This window comes from Dendrobates tinctorius, unplaced genomic scaffold (genome assembly GCF_039654945.1).
Source record: "Dendrobates tinctorius isolate UK_male_01 unplaced genomic scaffold, ASM3965494v1 ptg000165l, whole genome shotgun sequence".
Lineage (NCBI taxonomy): Eukaryota > Metazoa > Chordata > Amphibia > Anura > Dendrobatidae > Dendrobates > Dendrobates tinctorius.
In genome coordinates this window covers 29814768-29839613 of record NW_027361832.1, presented here as the reverse complement: position 1 = coordinate 29839613, position 24846 = coordinate 29814768, and the positions used below count along the sequence as shown (strand labels likewise).

General features: G+C 43.4%; 1 protein-coding gene across 1 annotated transcript in view; it reads left to right on the top strand.

Annotated features, from left to right (window-relative positions):
* The window catches only part of LOC141053222 (uncharacterized), a 653087-nt gene that overhangs the window by 442064 nt on the left and 186177 nt on the right, over positions 1-24846 (top strand). The window contains exons 20-21 of the mRNA XM_073550619.1: positions 11886-11948; positions 18211-18320. Of these exons, the coding sequence (XP_073406720.1) occupies positions 11886-11948; positions 18211-18320 (173 nt within the window). The remainder of the gene's footprint in view (positions 1-11885; positions 11949-18210; positions 18321-24846) is intronic.

Genomic DNA, 24846 nt, shown 5'->3' with positions numbered 1-24846 from the left:
TTCTCTAATCGTTCTCATCCCTTTTGTCTCCACGTAGTACAGATGCCATGACGAGATTTCATGCCCAGAGCTCGTCTCTACAATATTTCCTCATCTCTGTCTTCAGTAGCACATCCCAAAACTGTGTCCTTAAAAATATAAGTATAATTCAGCATACTAAGACATTTTGGCTAATAGTTTACTTCCAACTGTCCCATGAATAAAGATATATCCGATGCTACACTCCCAAATATTTAATTGCGTCTTACAGTGCTTCCTGCACAAAATAGCCCTACCGCACTGCCTCACTCAATAATATCCTACCCACACTGCCCCTCTTCATAATATTTCCTTCCACTGCCCTTCTCCATAATGTCTTTCCCTCCCAGCCCCTCTCCATAATGTCCAACTACAATGCCTGTCTCCATAATTTACCCCCCACACAACCCCTCTCTGTAACACCCCACACACTGCTCCTCTCCATAACATTCCCACATACAGGTCCTCTCCATAATGTCCCCACACACCGCCCCTCTTGTTAACATCCACCCCACAGCTCTTCCCCAGCAATCCCCCTCTTCCTCCTCCTCAATAGGATGTTTAATCTTCAGCTCCTGTTAGAGTGCTTACATTTTTAGGCGTATCCTTACCTCTTCTGCGCTACAGCATCAGTAATGTTAGCAGTGTCATGACCTCATCACGCTGCTAAACGCATCGAAGCAGGAGGCTCATGAGCGTGCTCTGCCCAAGTCCTAGCGCCAAAGTGACACTTTAAACTTTAAAATGAATCTGTCACGATCAAAAATGCTATTAACCTAGAAATATGGGGTTAATCTTCAGGTTAATAGAGTTATGCTACTAACCTGCCCAGTACCTGCATGTAGATGAACGCTGTGTGGAAAAAATGAAATTTATTCTCTCTGGCAGCATTCGGTTTCAGTCCCAGTGGCGACACCGTTTCAGTCACCGCTCTGAGTATACAGAGCGGTGACTGTAACCACACCCCCAGCCCTTACTGACAGCAGCCCCCAATGCACCATATGTTGTGCAGGCCTACTCTAGAGAATAAAATGCCAGTAGTCTTCAAATTTTTCAGCATGGTCCCTGGCACATTGTAGTCAACTTTATTGTGTATGCACTTTAGGAGAGGCTTCCTTTGTGAGCGACACTTATCCATGCCATTCCACTACAGTACACACCGCATTGTGTCATTGGAAACATTCACCCTAGTTTAGCTTTCTACTTCTTTAGTTAACTGCAGAGAACTTGCAAGTCAGTAGTTAACTTCTGCAGTCGGCCTTGACAGCTCTCTCACATGGTTGCAGTTTCATCTCTGTTAAATTTTTGCTAATCTTCTAATAGCCTTCACCTTTCTTGTGTGAATCAATTATTTTCTTTCTCAGGTCTTGTGACATTTCTCTTTCATATGGTGCCATTGCTGACAACATGTCCTTTTGTATAATTAACTGTTTGCTGGACACCTGTTTAATGAATTATAAGACTTGGTTGAATTCTTGTTAGTTAAAATTTTGTAGGCTAAATTTTAGCTTTCCTTTTGAATGACTTTGTTAGGAAAAATACATTTTTGAGTTTGCAAATTAACAATTCATGTTTGCAATAATTGGCCCACATTAGAAACTGACTGGTACTGAATTTCAAGCCTGGCACTTCACACAGGCCCATGCTTGTCCCTGCCCCCAAGATCCAGATTGGGGTATCTATTTTAATATCATCCTGCCTGCATGAAATTATTATTTATTATTATAGCGCCATTTATTCCATGGTGCTTTACATGTGAGGAGGGGTATACATAATGAAAACAAGCACAGTAATCTTAAGCGATACAAGTCACGCCTGGTACTGGAGGAGAGAGGACCATGCTCACGAGGGCTCACAATCTACAAGGGATGGGTGAGGATACAGTAGGCGAGGGTAGAGCTGGTCGTGCAGCGGTTTGGTCGATCGGTGGTTTCTGCAGATGGTAGACGTGTCGGAAGAGGTAGGTCTTCAGATTCTTTTTGAAGGTTTCCGTGGTAAGCGAGAGTCTGATATGTTGTTATAGAGAGTTCCAGAGTAGGGGGGATGCGCGAGAGAAATCTTGTATGCGATTATGGGAAGAGGAGATAAGAGGGGAGTATAGAAGGAGATCTTGTGAGGATCGGAGGTTGCGTGCATGTAAGTACCAGAAGATGAGGTCACAGATGTATGGAGGACAAAGGTTGTAGGTGGCTTTGTATGTCATGGTTAGGAAGGAAATCAAGATTTACTACAAGGCCAATATTTCTAATAGCACTATCTAAGATTTAATAATAACAATTAATTATAATAAATAATACCAATTAAATATAATATAACACTTCAATAATAATATTGCAACATAACAAACAAATGTCATAAAACCAAAACCAAATATTACCAGCATATACATTAGTGATAATAGCACTAAACTAGTAACATAGTAACATAGCAAAGCCGAAAAAGACATTTGTACAACTAGTTCACTCTATATTCCATCAGAATAATTCCCTAGATCTACGTCCTTCTAAACAACCTAATAACTATAAGATACAATATTGTTATGCTCCAGGAAGACATCCAGGCCTCTATTGAACCCCTCTACTTAGTTTGCTATCACCACCTCCTCAGGCAAGGAATTCCAGATTCTCACTGCCATAACAGTAAAGAATCCTCTTCTATGTGGGTGGAAAAACCTTCTCGCCTCCAGATGCAGAGTATGTCCCCTTGTGACCGTCACCTTCCTTGGTATAAACAGATCCTCAGAGAGATTTTTGTATTGTCCCCTTATATACTTATACATGGTTATTAGATCGCCCCTCAGTTGCCTTTTTTCAAGACTAAATAATCCTAATTTTGCTAATCTCTCTGGGTATTGTAGTTCGCTCATCCCCTTTATTAATTTTGTTGCCCTCCTTTGTACTCGCTCTAGTTCCATTATATCCTTCCTGAGCACCGGTGCCCAAAACTGTACACAGTACTCCATGTGCGGTCTAACCAGGGATTTGTACAGGCAGTATAATGCTCTCATCATGTGTATCCAGACCTCTTTTAATGTACCCCATGATCCTGTTTGCCTTGGCAGCTGCTGCCTGGCACTGGCTGCTCCAGGTAAGTTTATCATTAACCAGGATCCCCAAGTCCTTCTCCATGTCAGACTTACCCAGTGGTTTCCCTTTCAGTGTGTAATGGTGATATTGATTCCTTCCTCCCATGTGTATAGCCTTACATTTATCATTGTTAAACCGCATCTGCCACCTTTCAGCCCAAGTTTCCAACTTATCCAGATCCATCTGTAGCAGAATACTATCTTCTCTTGTATTGACTGCTTTACATGGTTTTGTATCATCTGCCATTATCGATATTTTACTGTGTAAACCTTCTACCAGAAATCTTTAAATGATCTGTCCAGGCTTGAGTTTAAAATCTGCAGTCATTCACTTGACGGCAGACTTCTGAATCCTCGCAATGTGTGTGTAGCACGCTTTCAGGATCCTCCAGTTGTTGTTTTTAAACTAGGTATTGGTACTTTTGGCAGTGTGGACAGGTGCCAAGTCCTGCTGGATAATGAAATTTCCATCTCTAAAAAGCTTGTCGGCAGAGGGGAGCATGAATTGCTATAAAATCTCCTGGTAGACATCTGCACTGACTTTGGTCTTGAAAAAACTCAGTGGGCCTACACTATCAGATGACAGGGCTCCCCAAACATTCACTGATTGTGGAAACTTCACACTAGACCTCAAGCAGCTTGGATTGTGGCCTCTTCACTCTTCCTCCAGACTCTGGGGCCTTAATTTCCAAATGAAATTCAAAATTTACTTTCATCTGAAAAGAACACCTTCGACCACTGAGCAACAGGCCCACTCTTTTTCTCCTTGGCCCAGATAAGATGTTTCTGGCGTCTATTGGTCATGAGTGGCTTGGCACAAGGAATGTGACACTTGTAGCCCATGTCCTGGATACGTCTGTGTCTGGTAGCTCTTGAAGCGTTGACTCCAGCAGCAGTCCACTCCTTGTGAATCTCTCCCAAATTTTTGAATAGAATTTTCTTAGCAATCCTTTCAAGGCTGTGGTTATCCCAGTTGCTTGTGAACCTTCTTTTAGCATACTATTTCCTTCCATTCAACTTTCCATTAACATGCTTGGATACAGCACTCTGTGAACAGCCAGCTTCTTTAGCAATGACCTTTTCTGGCATACCCTCCTTGTGGCGTGTGTAAATGACTGCCTTCTGGACATCTGTCAAGTCAGCAGTCTTCCCTGTTATGAATGGGTCACTGAGGAGGAGAGTACAATGGGCTATGCCACCAGAACACCAGAGAGGTTGTTCACTCAGCGGATTGCAGACCCCTGATCTTAACAACGCAACTAGCAGTAGCCGTGGAGCGTTCCTACGCTGCCCTAGACACTTCGTCACAGCCGTAGGACTAACTAAGCCTAAAGACAGAAAGGTGAAATCTAAACTGCCCCGGAGCAGATCCCCAAAGGAATAGACAGCCCCCAAACATAAATTGTCGGTGAGACAAGATGAAGCACAAACACAGACAGAAAATACACTGAGCAAATGATGGAGCCCACACTGACTAGATAGGACAGGACAGAAAAGGCACTGTCTGCAATCACGCAAAAACCCTAAAAATACCAACATGACTGAAGTACAAAAATACTGAGGTTTGCACAACCTCGCCCCCACTATATCAGCACTCAGGTGTGAACTGGCGGCTAGCAACAGGCTAATACAGTAGGGGACTGAGCAAACAAACACAAGATACAAAAACACAGGGCAGGAGCCAGCAGCCCCAGGGGGAGCAAGCTGACCCCTGACAGCATGGCAAAAGCAGATGCAAAGGGTTTAGCAAATGACACTTAGCTGGAAAATGCACGAAGAGGCAGGAGACAGAAATCCTCAATAAGAAAAGAAAGGAGTATCACCGGCAGACACTGAGAGAAGTCTGCTTGCTTATGTACTCCCAGTCACTACCCCCATTCCTCCAATTATCCTCTGCAGCTGTTGGATTAACATCATGTTGACCAGCTCCGCTACCAGCAGTATCCACCAGAGGGAGCCCTGCCTCAAAAGTTGGAACAAGAGAGTTCACAACACTTCCCCAAGATTGTGGAGCCTACAGAAACAGACTAAGGGACCTTTTTAAATGTTTTGAAGGTTTTGCAGGTGTTTTTTTTTGTTAATTATTCTAATTTACTGAGATTATGACTTTTGGGTTTTCATTGGCTGTAAGCCATAATCATCAACATTAACAGAAATAAACACTTGAAATACATCACTCTGTTTGTAATGACTCCATACAATATGAGTTTTACGTTTTGAATTCTTTGTATTGAAGAGCTAAAATAAATTAACTTATTGATCATATTCTAATTTTGTGAGAAGCACTTGTGTGTGTAAACTTCCTTCTCACCCCCAACTGAGGATGGTCTTTGTTGTCCTTTCTCATTCTCGGATCCTCCAACACAGGCCTGGGAGTTTGAGGGTTCTGCGTAGGATCTTAGTTGTTCCCAGCAATGAACTTTTCTGGACAGAAAGCTCAGATGTTGCTCCTGGGATCTGTTGTAGCCATTCTTCCAATGTATGGGTCACTGCTCCAAGTGCTGCTATCACCACTGGAATCACTGTTGCCTTCACCTTCCACATCTTCTCCAGCTTCTCCTATTCCTTCTTTCTGATGTTGCTGTCACTTGGCACTGCCACATCTATTATCATTGCTGTCTTCTGATCCTTGTCTACTATCACAATTTTTGGTTGGTTAGCCAATACCTGCTTATATGTCTGGATCTTGAAATCCCACAGAATTTTTGCCCTTTCATTCTCCATCACTTTCTTTTGGGTCTCTCATCTGAACTTAGGGGGACTTAGCCCATATGCTGTGCAGATGTTCCTGTATACAATTCACGCTATTTGGTTGTGGTGTTTGGTATACGCTGTTCCTGCTTGCATTTTGCATCCTGACACTATGTGTTGGTGGTTTCTTAGGTTTCTTTTCATAGTCTGCACTTGTCTTGTGTGGTAGATTACTGCTTCTATGGATCTGGCACTTAGTGCTTTCTCTTGCGCCGCTATGATTAGTGCCTCTGTGCTTTCTTGGAGTCCTGATTTCTCCATGTCAGCCACCTCCATTATCTGTCGATGGTACATCCCATGCAGTGGCTTGTCTTGCCATGGCGCTTCATGTTCTTGTTCTTCCTTCCAGATCTGCTGTTTTTGCCCTAGACCAGTGATGGCGATCCTATGGCACGCGTGCAAGACAGGGCACGCGGAGCCCTCTCAGCTGGCACGCGGCCAAGGCCTCGCCTCACTGTTCAGAGCTGCAAATTCCTCACACACATTGAGCGGTGCGGCGCAGAGCTGAATGATGTCATCCAGCCGCGGCCGCGACTCTCAATGTGTGTGAGGAAGTGACAGGAAGGATGCTGCCGGCGCGCGGAGAGGTGTGTGTGGCCGCTGGTGTGTGTGTGGCCGCTGTTGTGTGTGTGTGCTGCTGGTGTGTGTGTGTGTGTGGCCGCTGGTGTGTGTGTGTGTCGTGAGTGTGGCACAATGATGGGAGTGATGTGGACAGGGCCAGTGATGGGGAGAGGGACAATGAGGGGAGTGATGGGGAGAGGGACAATGAGGGGAGTGATGGGGAGAGGGCCAGTGATGGCGGTGATGGGGAGAGGGACAATGATGGGAGTGATGAGGAGAGGGACAATGATGGGAGTGATGGGGAGAGGGCCAGTGATGGGGAGAGGGACAATGATGGGAGTGATGGGGAGAGGGCCAGTGATGGCAATGATGGGAAGAGGGACAATGATGGGAGTGATGGGGACAGGGCAAGTGATGGGGAGAGGGACAATAATGGGAGTGATGGGGAGAGGGACAATGATGGGAGTGATGGGGACAGGGCCAGTGATGGCGGTGATGGGGAGAGGGACAATGATGGGACTGATGGGGAGAGGGCCAGTGATGGTGGTGATGGGGAGAGGGACAATGATGGTAGTGATGGTGAGAGGGACAATGATGGGAGTAATGGGGAGAGGGCCAGTGATGGGGAGAGGGACAATGATGGGAGTGATGGGGAGAGGGCCAGTGATGGGGAGAGAGACAATGATGGGAGTGATGGGGAGAGGGGCAGTGATGGGGAGAGGGACAATGATGGGAGTGATGGGGAGAGGGACAATGATGGGAGTGATGGGGACAGGGCAAGTGATGGGGAGAGGGACAGTGATGGGAGTGATGGGGAGAGGGACAATGATGGGAGTGATGGGGAGAGGGCCAATGATAGGAGTGATGGGGACAGGGCCAGTGATGGCGGTGATGGGGAGAGGGACAATGATGGGGCTGATGGGGAGAGGGCCAGTGATGGTGGTGATGGGGAGAGGGACAATGATGGTAGTAATGGTGAGAGGGACAATGATGGGAGTTTTGGCGGTGATGGGGAGAGGGACAATGATGTGAGTGATGGGGAGAGGGCCAGTGATGGGGAGAGGGACAATGATGGGAGTGATGGGGACAGGGCCGGTGATGGGGAGAGGGACAATGATGGGAGTGATGGGGACAGGGACAATGATGGGAGTGATGGGGAGAGGGCCAGTGATGGCGGTGATGGGGAGAAGGACAATGATGGGAGTGATGGGGAGAGGGCCAGTGATGGGGAGAGGGACAAAGATGGCTGTGATGGGAGTGATGGGGACAGGGCCAGTGATAGCGGTGATGGGGAGAGGGACAATGATGGGAGTGATGGGAAGAGAGCCAGTGATGGGGAGAGGGACAATGATGGGAGTGATGGGGAGAGGGACAATGATGGCTGTGATGGGAGTGATGGGGAGAGGGAAAATGATGGGAATGATGGGGAGGAGGAAATGATGGAGGTAGTAGAATGGGCAATTTCTACAAGAAGGGGATCATGATGGGGCATACTTCTGCATGAAGGGGATCATGATAGGGCATATTTCTGCATGAAGGGGATCATGATGGGACATATTTCTACATGAAGGTGATCATGATGGGGCATATTTCTGCATGAAGGGGGATCATGATGGGGCATATTTCTGCATGAAGCGGATCATGATGGGGCATATTTCTACATGAAGGGGGATCATGATGGGGCATATTTCTGCAAGAAGGGGATCATGATGGGGCATATTTCTGCATGAAGGGGATCATGATGCGGCATTTGGCATGTGTTGGCACTTCGTCATAAATAATTGGGTTTTAGGTTGCAGTTTGGGCACTCGGTCTCAGAAAGATTCGCCATCACTGCCCAAGACTTTCTCTCAGCATCTCATCTTTTGGTGCCATTTTTCTGATGTATTTCTGGATAATCCTTGTTTCATCCGGGATGGTGGCTTGGATGCTTATCAAGCCTCGACCACCCTCCTTTCTGTTGGTATACAATCTTTGGGTGCTAGACTTAGGGTGGAGAACTCCATGCATTGTCTTCACATCTGCACCTTCTAGCTCTTCTTTTGGCCAGCACACTATGCCAGCAGGGTTTCTGATAACTGGCAGGGCATATGTATTGATAGTGTGGATTTTATTATTCCCATTGAGCTGACTCTTCAGGACCTGTCTTACCCTTTGATGGTATTTGGATGTTGCTGCTTTCCTTGCCTCCTCATCATGGTTACCATATCCCTGTGGGATGCCAAGGTAATTGTAGCAAGTCTGTACATCTGCTATGTGTCCTGCTGTTAATTCCACTCCATCAATCAGTCTTGACTACCTTGCTTTCTCTTTATTACCAACTGGTTGCACTTCTCCAGTCCAAAGGACATCCCAATGTCTTGATTGTAGATCCTTGTCAGGTGGATCAGTGAACTGATGTCTCGTTCATTTTTCACATACAGCTTGTTGTCATCCATGTAGAGGAGGTGGCAGATGGTGCTTACACTCTTGAGCTTGTCTCCGTAGCCAGACTCTGTAATTATCTGACTGCGGGGGTTCAAGCCTATGCAGAACAGTGCATCACCTTGGTATATGCCGCATTTGATGGTCACTTGTGTTAGTTGACATCCAATGTTGTTCATCATTGCGTTTCTGAGGAAGTTTCTTAATTTCCTGTTGACATTGTAGAGAGCCAAGTATTCACAGATCCATTTGTGTGGCTTGAGTCATAGGCTTTCCTGTAGTCAATCCAGGCTGGTACTTAGAGTGTCAGTTCCAATTCCCTTCTCAGTTGGATTCATATGGTTCTGTAGTTTGGTGACTATGATGCCTGACAGGAGTTTCCATGTTGTTGCAAGACAGGTTATTGGGCGGTAGTTGGATGGAACTGTTCCTTTCCTTCATGATTAGCACTGTTCTCCTTGTGTTAGACAGGCTTCTAGCAGTTGGGTCATCTGCTTTGCTGTTAATTTCTTTAGCCAGATGGTGTGAACCATGTCAGGGCCAGGTGCTATCCAGCTCATTATGTTCTTGATCTGCTGTTGGATGTCTGCTTCTGTACTTGTGACTGGTTCTAGCTCTAGGTGGTTACTGTGTTTCATTCTCAGATCGTGCAGCCACATATCACTGGTGTTTTTTCTCCCATATGTTCCTCCAGTATTGTTCATTCTCTGCTATTGGAGGGAGTAGGGAGTAGACCTTGGATGCTTTGGATGGTTCTATGGAGAACAGGGCATTTATCTTCCTGGCCTCAGCTTAAGGCCCCTTTACATTTAGCGATGCACCAGCAATCCCGACCACGATACGACCCGGTTAGGATCGCTGGTGCATCGCTAAATGGTCGCTAGTGAGCTGCCACACAGGCAGATCTCACAGCAATGCAGCAGCGATACAGCGGTCGTTACTTACCTTTCAGACGAGGCGATCCTGACGTCCACGTCCACGCGTCGCTCGTCGGCGCCAGCAGGAAGCCCAGCAAGAAGCGCCCGACGAGAAATGGAGCTGCGCGATCTCGCGCGATCAGCGATAGACAGCGGGGGAGCCGGTCTGAGGTAAGTATCAGACATAGCGATATCACTAGCAATATCGCTGCTGCGTCACAAAATCGGTGATGCTTTAGCGATATTGCTAGCGATATCGATATGTGTAAAACCCCCTTTAGTCTTGCAGCAAGTGATGTGAGCCTTTGTTTAGCTGTCTCTAGAATCTTTATATTTGGCCAGCTTGGTCTTTACACCCTTATGTATTTCTGTTAGTTGGCTTCCCTTTGTGTCACCTTGATCTTTGTCTCCAAGTCTTCTGTTCCAGTACTCCTGTTGTTCTTGCTGGTTGTATAGCCAAGCATTTCCATGAGCATAGATCAGTTCATTAGTTTGAGTTGTGGTGGTAGGTATTGATGCAAGTGCTCTATTGGCGTCTTCTAGCATACTGTCTGGTGGAGTTTCTTTGCTTGATGGTATTTAGTTTATCCAAGATCTTTTTCAGATCAGAGGCAGTGCTTTCTAATTGCAGGATTGGTTCAGGATCTTTCTTGCACATGTTGTTCTTCCAGGTCTTCATGTGGGGTGGATCTGCAGTGCAGTTGATCCATCTCAAGTTGTGATAATAGCTTTCTCTTTGTGATATTGAAACATTGGCTGACTAGTTATATCTCAGTCAGTGGACATGCAGGTCTCGTATCCATCCGGAGTTTACTCATACGCTTTATATATTCTCTTTCATTTTGTCTGCTGTTATAGTAGCATTTCTTCAGATCCAAGTTCTCTTGCCTTGTCCATGGTTTGTTCCAGTAGCCCATTTATCATCAGATTGTCCTGGTTCGTCGACACCTGACATGGACCTTGTTAACCCGGGCGACGTCCGAGCCGGCATGACTCTCTTTGTTCGTGACACTCTCATGTTTTATTTTATGTTTTAGTAGGCACTATAGTGTTAGTAGCCTTGCCCAAGGACCACTACTGGCATATTATGTCCAACAGGACAGAGCCAGGATTTAAACCACCTAGTCTCCCATGTCAGTGGTTGTGCACTTTTAACAGCTACCTAAGGTAGTATTAGGGTACATGCACACGCTACGGATTGTAGTGCAGATTTGGCCGCGCGGATTTTGTAAAATCCGCAGGTAAATCTGCAGGTCAGAAGACCTGCGGTTTTACCTGCGGATTGCTCTGAGGTTTTGCCCTGCGGTTTTTCATCTCCTCAATGGAGGAGATGGCAAACCGCAGCGGAATCCGCAGAAAGAATTGACATGTCAATTCTTTCTGCGGTTTCAAAACCGCAGAAAAACCGCGCGGAAAAATCCGCACTGTCTGCACTGCGTTTTTTTATTCCCATAGGGAATAATGGTACTGTACACCGCAGCAAAAACAGCTGCGGACCCGCAGCGGCCAAAACCGCTGCGGAACCGCAGCAGAATCCGCAGCGTGTGCACACACCCTTATAGTGTTAGGAGCCTTGTTATATAATTTTCTTCAATTTATTTTCCACAGGGATTTGAACCCCAGGCTCCCATGTCGTAGGCTGTGCACTTAACTATACCGTGCATACTGTGTATGTGTGTATGTGTACTCGTATACATGGTTAGAAAATAATCTCATTTATCCTTGTATATCTTATACAAAGTAATAGATAATTTAACTTTATTCTCTATTAATTTTGGGAACAAAACAGAATAAAAAAAAATAAAATTTGAAATGTCCTTTAGGTGGGGAAACATACGTATACAGCTAACTTTGTTCATTATAGCAGTATTAATGTTGAGCTATTTTCTACATGGTCAACCGTATTAATTCTTGCTCAATTTTGCAAATATGACTTATTTCTAAACCTATTCTTTGTATTTAAAAGTGGAAGCGCTTCATGTCGCTTCATGTCTCAGTGGGGCTACAGATCATTGTAGTTTGTGTATCCTGGTACCTTTTATGTTCATGTCACAATGTGTGTTTTAATGTGTTTGTGTATTTGTTATATTAGCTTGCCTTCTGTGCTAATTGATCTCTTTGTCTATTAGGTGGCAAACTTGAAAAGTGAACTGAAAACCTCAGAAAAGAAATACATTACTGCACAGAGGGAGGTAAGTTCAAAGAAAATTCTTAGCTATTAGTCAAGGTTTGCTATAATCCAACCGGTCTTTCTATATTTTTTATTCTTTCAAACTAAAGTATAACACAGATGTAGGAATTCTCATCAATGCAGAAATTAACCCATGAGACAATGATGCGATTTGGTAGTCCATGTCTGAACTCGCTTTATGAAATACTTGTTTATATGTTACAGTTTTTTAGACATGTATCTGTAGTAATCCTGTGACATATTCAAACTTAAAGGGATTCTTCGGTAATAGAAAAATAATCCATTATCAGAAGACAGCCAGCTTCGCAAGTGTGTACTTCAGTCTGCCGCTGACACCAATAACAGATGATCTGCGTGGGTGCCGGGTGTCAGACCCCAGCCAGTCAGACGTTGATGACCTATCCTGATAAGTCATCAGTTTAAAAGTAGTGGACAACCTCTTTAACCCCTTTACTCCCCCCCCCCCCCCCCCCCCCCCCCCCGAGGGTGGTTTGCATGCTAATGACCAGGCCAATTTTTACAGTTTTGACCTCTGTCCTTCTATGAGTTTATAATTCTAGAACGCTTCCATGGATCCCGGTGATTCTGACAATGTTTTCTCATGACGTATTATACTTCATGATAGTGGTGAAATTTCTTTGATATGACTTGCATTTATTTGTGAAAAAAAAAAAAACAAATTTGAAGAAAATTTTGCAAGTTTCCAAATTTGAATTTTCATGCCCTTAAATCACAGAGATGTGTTACACAAAATACGTAACATTTCCTACGTGTCTACTTTACATCAGCACAATGTTGAAACCAAATTTTTTTTTTTGTTGGGAAGTTATAAGGGTTAAAATTTGAACAGCGATTTCTCATTTTTCAACACCACTTTTTTTCTTTGGGCGCACAGCACATTTGATGTCATTTTGAGGGGTGTATATAATAATAATCTTTATTTTTATATAGCGCTAACATATTCCACAGCACTTTACAGTTTGCACACATTATCATCACTGTCCCTGATGGGGCTCACAATCTAAATTCCCTATCAGTATGTCTTTGGAATGTGGGAGGAAACTGGAGTTCCCGGAGGAAACCCACACAAACACGGGGAGAACATACAAACTCCTTGCAGATGTTGTCCTTGATAATAGAAAATACCTAAAAGTGACACTATTTTAAAAACTGTACCCCTCAAGGTGCGCAAAACCACATTTAAGAAGTTTATTAACCCTTCAGGTGCTTCACAGGAATTTTTGAAATGCTTAAAAAATGAGCATTTAATTTTTTCACAAAAAAATTTCTTCAGATCCAATTTTTTTTTACTTTACCAAGGGTAACATGAGAAAATGGACCCCAAAAGTTATTGTGCAGTTTGTGCGCTGATACCCAATATGTGCAGGTAAACTACTGCTCTCAGCTTGGATGGTTGCATCTTGGCACCGTCCAAGTTAAAAACTAATTATCCCCCAGATATGGATTACAGCGTGGGACAAAACGACAGACCAGTATGATATATTGTTGTTTTTTTGTTTTACTTTTATTACAGGAGAATGAGGGATTCGATGGTATATTCGTTTGGTGAGTATTGTTTTTTATTTTTAAATAAAAAGTAAAACTGTGTTTTGTTTTATTTCGAATAAAAGACTTTATTCTGGCTGTGTCTTTATTTACCACGTAACTATAGGATTAGTAATGGATAGGTGTCGTATAGATGCGTCTCCATTACTAACCTGTGGGCTTGATATCACCTGACAATACAAAGGTGACATCCACCCCACAAATATGAACCCCACTTGCCACCGCTACAGGGCTAGTGGGAAGAGTCGGGCAAAGTGCCAGAATTGGCATCTAATAGATGTGCCTTTTCTGGGCAGCTGCGGGCTGCTATTTTTAGGCTGGGGGTGTCAATATCCATGGCCCCTTACCAGCCTGAGAATACCAGTCCCCAGCTGTGAGCTTTAGCAAGACTGGTTGTCAAAAATGGGGGGAACTCCACACCATTTTTTTAATTATTTATTTAAATAATTTAAATAAAATAGCATGGGGACCCTTCTATTCTTGATAACCAGCCTTGCTGAAGCTGATAGTTGAAGATTGCAGCCCCCAGCTGTGAGTTTTGCCTGGCTGGTTATAGAAAATACAGGGGAATCCACACCATTTTTTTCATTTATTTATTTATAGTGCAGGTGGCAGCTGATGAATACCCCATCAGCAGCTCCTACTGTCACTGATATTAACAGCAGCAGGGGTAGGCTGATGGGAGTAATAGTCCGATCGCCGGCAGAGCAGGAGAGAATTATGAGAGCCGTGTTCAGCACCCGGCGCCGAAGAGCAGGGCTTACTGTAACACTTCTTCACTGGCACCCGTCCATGTGGTACTGATGCGGCACATGCATGCCACACGTGTGCCGCAAGTATTACACACACGGACACTGACATCTCAGGTACCGGAAATATCAGGACATGTGAAAGAGGCCTTATAGCGGGTTTTTATGTTTGGCAGTTGTCACACGCTTAGGCTAGTTTCACACTAGCGTTTAAACGACGCGCGCACGGCGCCGCTAAGCCACGCCCCCTGCCGGCTCCCTGCCCGCCCCTTCCTGTTATCGCCTCCTCCGAGCGCAGAGGGCTGCATGCGTTATGCGCACCCTATCTTTAGCATAGGGTGCGCAGGCCGTGCGCAACTATGAATATAGCGTGCGCTGCGCATTTTTGGAGGTGCGCCGTGCGCTCCGAACGCAGCATGTTGCATTTTGGCGCGCACGGCGCACATTCAAAAATGCGCAGCACACGCTATATTCATAGTTGCGCAAGGCCTGCGCACCCTATGCTAAAGATAGGGTGCGCATAACGCATGCAGCCCTCTGCGCTCGGAGGAGGCGATAACAGGAAGGGGCGGGCAGGGAGCCGGCAGGGGGCGTGGCTTAGCGGCGCCGTGCGCGCGTCGTTTAAACGCTAGTGTGAAACTAGCCTAAAAGATGCTTTTTATCCAAAGGCAGAGGGGCTGTCTAACCTCTGCCGGCTTCCGGAATGATGCGATTGTTTTCAGTCACAGCATTTTGGGGGTTAAAGTGCCGGGAGCGGTTTGTGACCGCTCCTGACACCTAGTGCCGGGTGTCAGCTGTCAGAATCAGCTGACACCCGGCGACGATCACCCATGCACCCCCTGTGTGCACGGGTGATCACGATGATGTATTATTCTGTCCATGGTCAAATTGGCCCACGTCACATGAACGGAATATTATGTTCAATATCAGAAAGGGGTTAAGTCACTGGCAAAATCAAAACAAAAAATTACTAAGTTTATCTTTGATTTGTCTGCTGGACCAGGTATAACATTAGAGCAACTGTCTGACTCAATAATCAGCTCTGACATCCTTTCTTCTGGTGTTCATGGTAGTTTTCTTTACTAATTTCCATAGGAGTCGTAGCAACTAATATTGCTGTGATTTCAGACTGCTGCTTCCCAGCCATGGAAGTATGGAGGGGCAATAAGATGTTTCTTACACTGTATCGATGCGTTTTGAATGAGGTCAGAACTTTGAGTGAATAGAGCTGGCGGGCTCACCGGGTGATGTCGCTAGCGTCTGCTCAGTGAGTAGTGAGATAGTAATAAATTTATGTTTACTTGTACTTTGAAATAAGAAAGTATTTGCATTTGACTTATTTGCGGTAATGTCCTGAGGATATGCTGTTCTGTGTTGAGGACATGACCGGAAGCGCATTAGCAGGAATCCAGGATCAAAGAGGCAACAAACAGATTGGACACCAAAGTTAAAGGTTTATCTATCTTAATATTTAATGATCATTTACAGTAGCCTATTTTTTTAAGCCTGGAAAACCCCTTTAATGTTTATATGTTGTATGATTTGCATAAAGTGACTAAAATATAAAAATACTTTCAACTTGTAAATTAAAGATTTAAAACAGCCCTGTGTATTAATTTAGTGCATGAAAGCACAAAGAACATCGATCTAATTTCCTTGGAAACTAAGAAATTAATTTTCTTATCACATTTTAAAGGTGCTTTTAGCGATTTATTGAGCAATATGGTAAAAAAGCAAAATTTGCAACAGAAAAAATGATTCCAAAATATATTGAACTTTGATGAATTTGCAATCTGATAAATGTATTAAGTCATTTCACCTCACTATAATCTAATGAAACATCATAATGGGATGTATGTGTATACAAAAGCAATTTAGGGTCAAGCCATTTGGTTTGCATGTGGTAATTGTATGTCAAAAAGAAAGTCCGCTTTGGAGTTAGAGTATTCATCACCAAGTCCCTTTAGATTGAAAGATTATAATTTGCTTTTCAACCTACTCACTAAATGAGATAATACTGCAGCTCTGAAATTTACAAAGGAGATTGATATCTTCATTGAAAAGCCTTGCCTAGAAGGGACAACTCTGGCTACAACATGGGTTTTATCAATAAATTATGATCCAATAATCCCATTCCTCAATCCTTTGAAGATCCATCAACAGCTTGTCAAACTCTCAGAATGACTAATCATCTTAAGTATGAATTCTTCATTCCATCCGCCAGCATATTCTCCACACTGTCCATGGAAACTAATTGATTACTGGGCTTTTCCCTTTCATCTGATAGGGCAGGAGCCAGAAGATAAAGGATATCACCTTCCCACTCCTCCAAGCTCATTTACTAACCTAGTGTTATAGCGTTGTAGCCTTGTGAAAGTCATAGCTTTAATTGTTGCTATCCTATTTTGCGATACATTCTCTTTTTGCTCAGACTCTGCCTGAATGTCCCATACAAATGTACCTGCAGGGGATCTCGACCATTGCCAGCATCATCTTTTTTCCTAGACTGCAATTTCTTTGATGTACCTTGTGAATATGTATGATGTCATCAGTCATGCAAGGAGTGACACAGACAAGTGTCTGTGTGAGATTTTGTGCTTTCCATGAGGTGGAAGAGTATCCCTGCAGATCAGGAAAGGCAAATGTGTAGTATTGTAATACCCCATTACTAGTGAGTTTCTACAGTAGTATATGTCACAACTTCTTTCTAATAGGATATGTTATTAATTACCGTATGCTTTAGTATATGCCATGCCAGTAAACCATGTGTATGGCAAGGTAGGTTTAAAGGGGTGCTCCCGATTTTATAAATTATCCCCTATCTATGGGATAGAAGATAACTTTCTGATTGCTCGGTGAGTGACCACCATTGACCCTCACCAGTCCCAAGACCATTCTGGAAGAGCCTCAGCTGAATGGAGTGGAGGTTGATTATGAGCACTACTGCTTCTTTTATTCTTAATTAGCGCTCCGGAAATGGTTCATGTTCCTATCAGAATGAATTGAGAGGTAGTGCACGTGATTGACCTTCTCTCCATTACAGCCTTATTTTTTAGGATTGTTGAGGGTCATAGTCGTTTGACCTACAGCAATCGGCATTTCTTCTATTCTTTGGTAGAGGATAACTTTCAAACTTGAGAAGACCCTGATAAGTACAGGATTTATTATAAGTGGACTTCTCTCTGTGGTATCATATTGTTTCTGTAAAAAAAAATGGAAGTGAAACAGGTACTCCTCGAGAAATGTATAATATTAAAAGTGCCAAGAGAGAAGTGGAAGAGAAAGCAGTTGGCACATAATCCGGTATATGCAAATCACATATGAAGTGGTCGCGTGATGATATGAGAGTTAGTGTTTCACATGTTGCCGACCCTGTCAAGTTCTTTAAATGTCGTTGCCAACTCCTCTAAGGCCAGTTTCACTCGTCCGACTTGTGGCACAATTTCACTTGTGTTTTTCCATTTGATCTGTTATTAGAGGAACGATCACATTGTTTAAAGATGAAGCGTAGTCGTTCTCCTTAAATTCTGCCCAGGTTTGGTTTGCAATAATTTTGAAGTTACCCCTCAATGGCAAATAGCCTTTTCATGAAAATCACATCACGGTGCACACATTAACCTAAAACTACACTTTAAACATTACAAGTTGTAGCGGCTCTTTTCATATTTCTTTGTTTTTATAATATAAGCCTGATTTGAATTAAACAACCTCTGGAGGTAGAGTAATGCATATTATAGTATACTGGTAAATGTAAAGCGTGGGAAAGGTTCAGGCATTCCATCTCGCATATTGAATCAATTAATAGCATGTACAAGGAAACCATGATTATTTGAAGGAGTGGAGAAAAATGACTTGATTCTTTACAAGTATTACAGACTATTATTAGTATTCCAGATAGCCCTTGTTCTAGGGAGTCCATCATAGTCTTTGATCTGTCTACATCCACAGCTGGAAATCCTGCGCCAAGCTCTAGAAGCAACACAAACTGACAACAGTCGCCTCCATAAGGAAAGTGAATTTGTGGCTGAAAATGTTAATCAGTGGATCAAAGAGCAAAAGTAAGTAAATTTGATAAATGCCGCACATCATTTTCTGCATTGTTTAAAGCATCTTTTTTTCTGGGCTGTTAAGCAGTTATAGGTATGGTGTTATATTACAGTACACTTTTTTTAAGGACTGCCTGGTTGATTTTAGTGACTTTTTTTTTTATTTTCTTCGTTTCTTTTTTTTTTTTCAGAGAGCCGAGTTAAAACATTTACTTTAGCTTGCTTTTCAAAATAATAGTTTATTTTTCATAAGTTTCTGTGACTTATTCCAATCCAGGAAAGAATGTTAATTTTAAAATTATATAATTGGCCAAGTTATTTTTTAAGGTTGTAATAAAAGTGTATTATGGAGGTGGCGTATATTTCCTTGTGATCAGGCCCAAATATGCTCTTTATATTCAAAGTCTGAAACACTTTTTATTTTCTATTTTTTTTGTCTTTTTGGGGTATGTGCAAACTATCAGAATTTGCAGGAGAAATTTCTGCACCAAAACCCTGCAGTTTACAGTACCAGCAAAATGAATGCGTTTTCTGAAGTCTCACGCGCATGCTGATTATTTTTTCCTTGCTGATTTGAAGCAGTTTCACATTTGCAGTATGACAACTGTTTCAGTGATTTTGCAGCGTTTCTCACCAATCAAATGAATATGGAAAAATGTGTCAAAAAAGCACATATTTTACAAAGCTTTTACATGCCAAGAGATGCTTTTTTGGTTTCAGAAATTTCTACTGCAATGGCTTTGTGTACACATACCCTTTTTATCGGTTTTCTTACTGTAATTTAATAATTTTTTATGTATTGTTAAAATGAAATGCCTGACTTTTGGATGTCTTCTTCATATACCCCTTATACAAAGGGTGTATTTTTCCCTAGGAACATGAGATACCATGACTATTGTGGAGGGTTGAACAAATTAGCTGAAATTAATTATTCTCAATATTAATGCTAACATTAATTAAATTTATTATTTTGTATTAATTTTAGTATATAATATTGAGCAGAATTATCTTTGCCGACACCCCACTATATACTGTACGACTCCGCACACAACTTCCCCATACACTGTATGAGCCCACAGTCCCCTATATACCATATGACCCCACACACATCGCCTATATTCAGCATGATCTCCACACAGCCCCTCTTTCTACAGTATGATCCCCACACAGTCCCCTATGTGCAGTATGAGCCCCCACACAGTCCCACTATATACAGTATCATCTCACACAAAGTCCCTATATATACAGAACAAGTCACCATAGCATTCCTGTATACAGTATGAGTTCCTACATAGACCCCCTATATACTGTACAGACACATCCCACACACATTCTTAACATTTTAACAAAAAAAGCAAAACAAATAATCACCTCTCTCCAGCTCCCTCCTGCATCGTTATATTTTCACCGCTATTTGCATCCTGCAGGTAGCAGTAATATTGGGGCATTGGGTGAGGGAGGGCAGCTTCATGTTGTTTTCAGCCATTCAGTTTCCTCAGTCCACAAGCTGGACTGTAACAGCCAGAAGACCAGATGTGGCCTGCAGGGCTGTGTCACCTGACTAAGCTAGGGGGAAACATGTATTGGCGTGCCAGGGCCACTTCTGCAACTAAGTCCCGTCATCATCACATGATGTAAGTACTCTTAACTATATACTTTACTTTATATTCCTTATTATGATCTACATTATTGGCACTGGGAATCTTATATTACAAGCTTAAAAGCAACATCCTATATTTGCATGTGTAGCCCTCCATTGAGTTACTCTGCTTTTTATTTTTATTTTGTTATTTATCTTTCATATCAGTATAATATAATATTTTTTATGAGACTTTAGTTGCACCATATTGTTGGTCTTGGTTTGTATGTTGTGCATTTTGGAGTTTATCAGTCACGGTATTTATTACAAATAAGCTCTCTCCATTGTTGGTTCTAATGTTATTTGCGTTATTCACGTCTTTACCGGTTGCACTGTCAATATCATGTGACCTAGTCAGTAAGGACAACACCTCGCTCATAGCTATTTTGGTTACTTGATGTAATAGGATTTATATGAGATAATTGAGCAAGTATTTTAGCTAAAAGTGAAAATAGGTATTTTAATCTAGTTGACTAATGCCACACAAGATTCCCATTCTGAACCTTTTCTATTATAGCTGGGGCACCCTCATGTACATCACAGGCTTGATTTGTCAATCTGTAAATCTATTCTCCTGTGATGGTGGCAGAATGGAACTGACAACATTTTGCAGAGTCCCCTCACATTTAACACATGATTTCTGGGGGCTCCCAGGAGTTAAGCCCCCCCGTTACACATAGCGATATCGCTAGCAATATCACTGTAAAGTCACCGATTTTGTGACGTAGCAGCGATATTGCTAGCGATATCGCTGCATGTGATACTTACCTCCGACCGGCTCCCCCGCTGCTCATCGTTGGTCACGCAAGAACTCCCTGGACCATTCCTCGTCAGCCACTTCCTGCTGCGCTTCCTGTGGCGCCGACGAGCGAGGCGTGGACGCGGGCGGGAGGACGTCAGGATCGCCGCGTCTGACAGGTAAGTAGTGACCCCCGACTCCTGCGATGTTGCTGGTGAGATCTGCCTGTGTGGCAGCTCACTAGCGACCACTTAGCGATGCACCAGCGATCCATATCATTGTCGGGATCGCTGGTGCATCGCTATGTGTAACGGTACCCTTATAGTCAAGCTATAAAAAAGGACTGCTGTGAGAACGGTTATGTGGTATTATATATGAGTGCTAATAAAGATATAAGATTTTTAGATGCTGGTGCTATTTCAATTGTCTATGGATTTGTGAGTCTGCTATGCATACTTAAATTCCTCCTGAGTCTCAACACCATTACTTCTACTGCATATTTTGTCTTATTTGTGGATTTTATTACCTTCTAGCAGTATTCCATTGTCACTTAATTAGTTAATGTAGTCTTCATGATCGACTTTTTGAACATTAAGGCTATGTGCACAGGTTGAGTATTTGCTTGCAGAAATTTCTGCAAGGTTTCTGCATCTCTTGGCAGGAAAAACCCTGCAGAAAAACCGCACGTTTTGCCACATTTTTGTAAGCGTTTTTTGCATGTGTTTTTGTACAGCATTAAATGCTTTTTTGAGCTAAATAAGGATCAGCACCAGCGACATGCAGGTAACAAGCGATGCACGTCATTTAGTTACCAACTGTGTACCTTAGTTACCCGCGCGCTGGTGAAGGGAGCTGGTAACAAGGTACACATCGGGTTTCTAAGTGGCGCGCGGCACTTAGAAACCCAATGTGTACCTTGGTTACCAGCTCCCTGCACCAGCGGCTGGTAACTAAGGTACACATTGGGTTTCTAAGCACCGCATGGCGCTTAGAAACCCAATGTGTACCTTAGTTACCAGCGCCAGCTCGCTGATCGCTGGTCTCCCGCCTGCCACACGCAGCAATGCGTGCTGGCCAGCGGGACATCATCGATTAAAAAAATGTCCTGGCCATTCCAGGACAATCAGCAATACCCGGCAGGGGGGCCGGTCGCTAGTAAGTGTCACACACAGCGATCTCGCTGGTGAGATCGCTGTTGCATCACAAAACTTGTGACTCAGCAGTGATCTCGCTAGCGAGATCGCTGTGTGTGACAGGGGCTTTAGTAATAAAAAGGTATCAGCCCGACACTCCCATTACTAAGCCGATAAGTAAACACAAACACACACACATTGTCACCAGCCTATGTAGGAGTGTTAACAGAAGGAACATACATAGGCTATAACCAGACAGCAACTGTTAACTTAAAAGAAAAAAAAATTGCGTGTGCTCCCGCGTAGTTTAAATAATCAGCAGAGGGAAAGCCAATGGCTGAGGGCTGATGTTAATATTCCGGGAAGGAGCCAATAGCCATAAAGTTTCCCAGGCTATTAATATCAGCTCACAGCTGTTTTCTTAGACTTTACTGGCTAGTTTACAGGGGGACCCCAGAAAAAAATTGGCATAGGGTCCCCCTATAAAATCTAACCAGCAAAGGCTAGGCAGACAGCTGCAGGCTGATATTAATAGTCAAGGAAGGGGCCATGGATATTGGCCCCTCCCAGACTAAAAGCATCAGCACACAGCCACCCCAGAAAAGGCACATGTATAAGATGCACCAAATCTGGCACTTAGCCTCGCTCTTCCCACTTGCCTTTTAGTGAGGGCAAGTGGGGTTCATATTTGTGGGGTTGATGTCACCTTTGTATTGTCAGGTGACATAAAGCCCATGGGTTAGTAATGGAGAGGCTTCTATAAGACACCTATCAATTAGTGTATAAACGCACAGACAGCCAGAATAAAGTCCTTTATTTGAAATAATGACACAGACTCCTTTAATAATCTTAACTAAACAATACTCACCAAACTCCTAATCCACCGAAGCCAACATCTGCAACAAAAATAAAATTGTAAACCACAATATTCCTCACCTGTCCACCGAGAAGATAATCCATATTGTCCCTCGATGATCATGATCACTTTGAGAGCAGTCACATCAGTAATGTGACTGCTCTCAAAGACAGCCGGCTATACACTGACAGGAGGTTATCAATCCTGCAGTGTAGCACTGAGCTTCCGTGAGAGAGTTCACTGGAGTTCATCAGCTGATCAGCTCCGGTGATCTCTCTTATGGCACCACTGCTGCGTTGGAAAGTTCTTACACAGCAATGCGTAAGTGAGAGCACTGGAGCTGATGAACTCCAGTGAACTCTTCCGGCAGCTCATTGATACACTGCGGGAGCGATTACCTCTTGTCAGTGTATCGCCGGCAGCCAGGTAGAGCAGTCACATCATATGTGATTGTTCTACACGTGAGATCGCCGTTGGGACACTCAGAATTGTGTGGACTATGGTGGACAGCTGAGTATATGTTGGTTTATTATTTAACAATACTTCTAGGAGATGACTGCATCGGGCGTTAAGGTGAGTATAATGCTTTCTTATTTGACTGTGTATGTTTTACCTTTTTTTTCTTTAACTGTTGACACAGGGCGCTGGCAGATGAGACCGTGGGTGACCACAGCTGCGGGGTCACGCTGACATCTGACATTATGATCCCGCAGTGCTCTAGTGGACTATTTTACCGGTGGTAGCATTACCGCTGATAAGAACCACCACGCCGGTGTTTCCCACGCTGTCACACAGATGACAGCGTGAGACACACCATAGGAAGCCGGTAAAACAAAAAACTCAGCAAATCCGCAAACATTTTTATACCTGCATTTTTACTGCGGATTTGACTGATTCAATTGAAGTCAATGGGTGCAGAAAAGATGCAGAAACACAAAAAGAATTTACTTGCTGCAGAAAAAATGCACTGCAAATACGCACAGAAATTTACTGATCATTTGCACAGTGCATTGTCATGGAATAAGCTAGCATAAGGATTCCATAGTGTTTTGGCACATTTACGCATGGAAAAAATGCTGCAAAAACGCATCAAAATGCACTGTGTGCACATAGCATAAAGGTTTGCTTTTAATGCTGCTTATCTGCCTTTAGTTTTATAATGATTTTGCTTTTATGATGATTTTGCTAGAGACCTGGCAAGGCCATATTAGCTAGCGACATAATGCTTGCCAGTGCCATTTAAAAATTTCAGCAGCTTAATTTTGTAGTACAAGCTGTGGATAAATTGCACACATTAGGATGACCCTATTAAAAGAGGAAGAAAAATGGAAAAAATGCTATTGCTCACATAGGGGATGGTGGATTGCCCCTATTAAAAGTTCCACCTGTTGCTGCTTCAAGGCTGGAGAGGATCCCCAGGTAAAATGTCCATGAAAAATATAAAAAAAAAACACTTGTAAAAATAGGCTGTGCTGATGGGAGAAGAGTTCTAGAGCAGGGTCCCTTGGATTGTATCCAGGCTGTAGCTGCTGGCTGGAGGAGCAAGCCTGAGCAAGATTATTCTAAATAGTCAGACTGCTCATAAAATTACTGCCCCAGTTATTTAGATTACTCTAGCTCATGCTTGCTCCTCCAGCCAGCAGCTACTGCCTGGTACTGTTTCTCAGTGGTAGGATCCCAATCTATAGATTATGTCGGTAAAAATACACATCACCTCAAACTATGGAAAATTGTATTATTTTTGTTAGGAACACCTACTGATCGCTTTATTTGTAGACAACTGTAAGGGAGTTTCCACTATTTCCATTTCACCTTTTCGGTACCCTACAATTCCTCCACACAGCTGCCTATGTCCCCCGCTGGTCTCCTCGCGTCTTTTTCCAGAAGTGTATATAATGTGCCTCCTTCAGCCAATCAGGGTCACTTATCTGCTGCAATGTCGATCTTCGATCTGAGCTTGAAAAGACAGTCTTCTTCTATCTTCGACAAAACGTCAGCGTTGCAGCCTGTCAGTGGCCACTAATTGGTTGTAGAGATCAAATGACATTCCCCATCACAAGAGGAATTAAGGCCCCGTCTCACTAAGCGATCTCGGTAGCGAGATCGCTGCTGAGTCACAACTTTTGTGACGTAACAGCGATCTCACCAGCGAGATCGCTGTTTGTGACAGC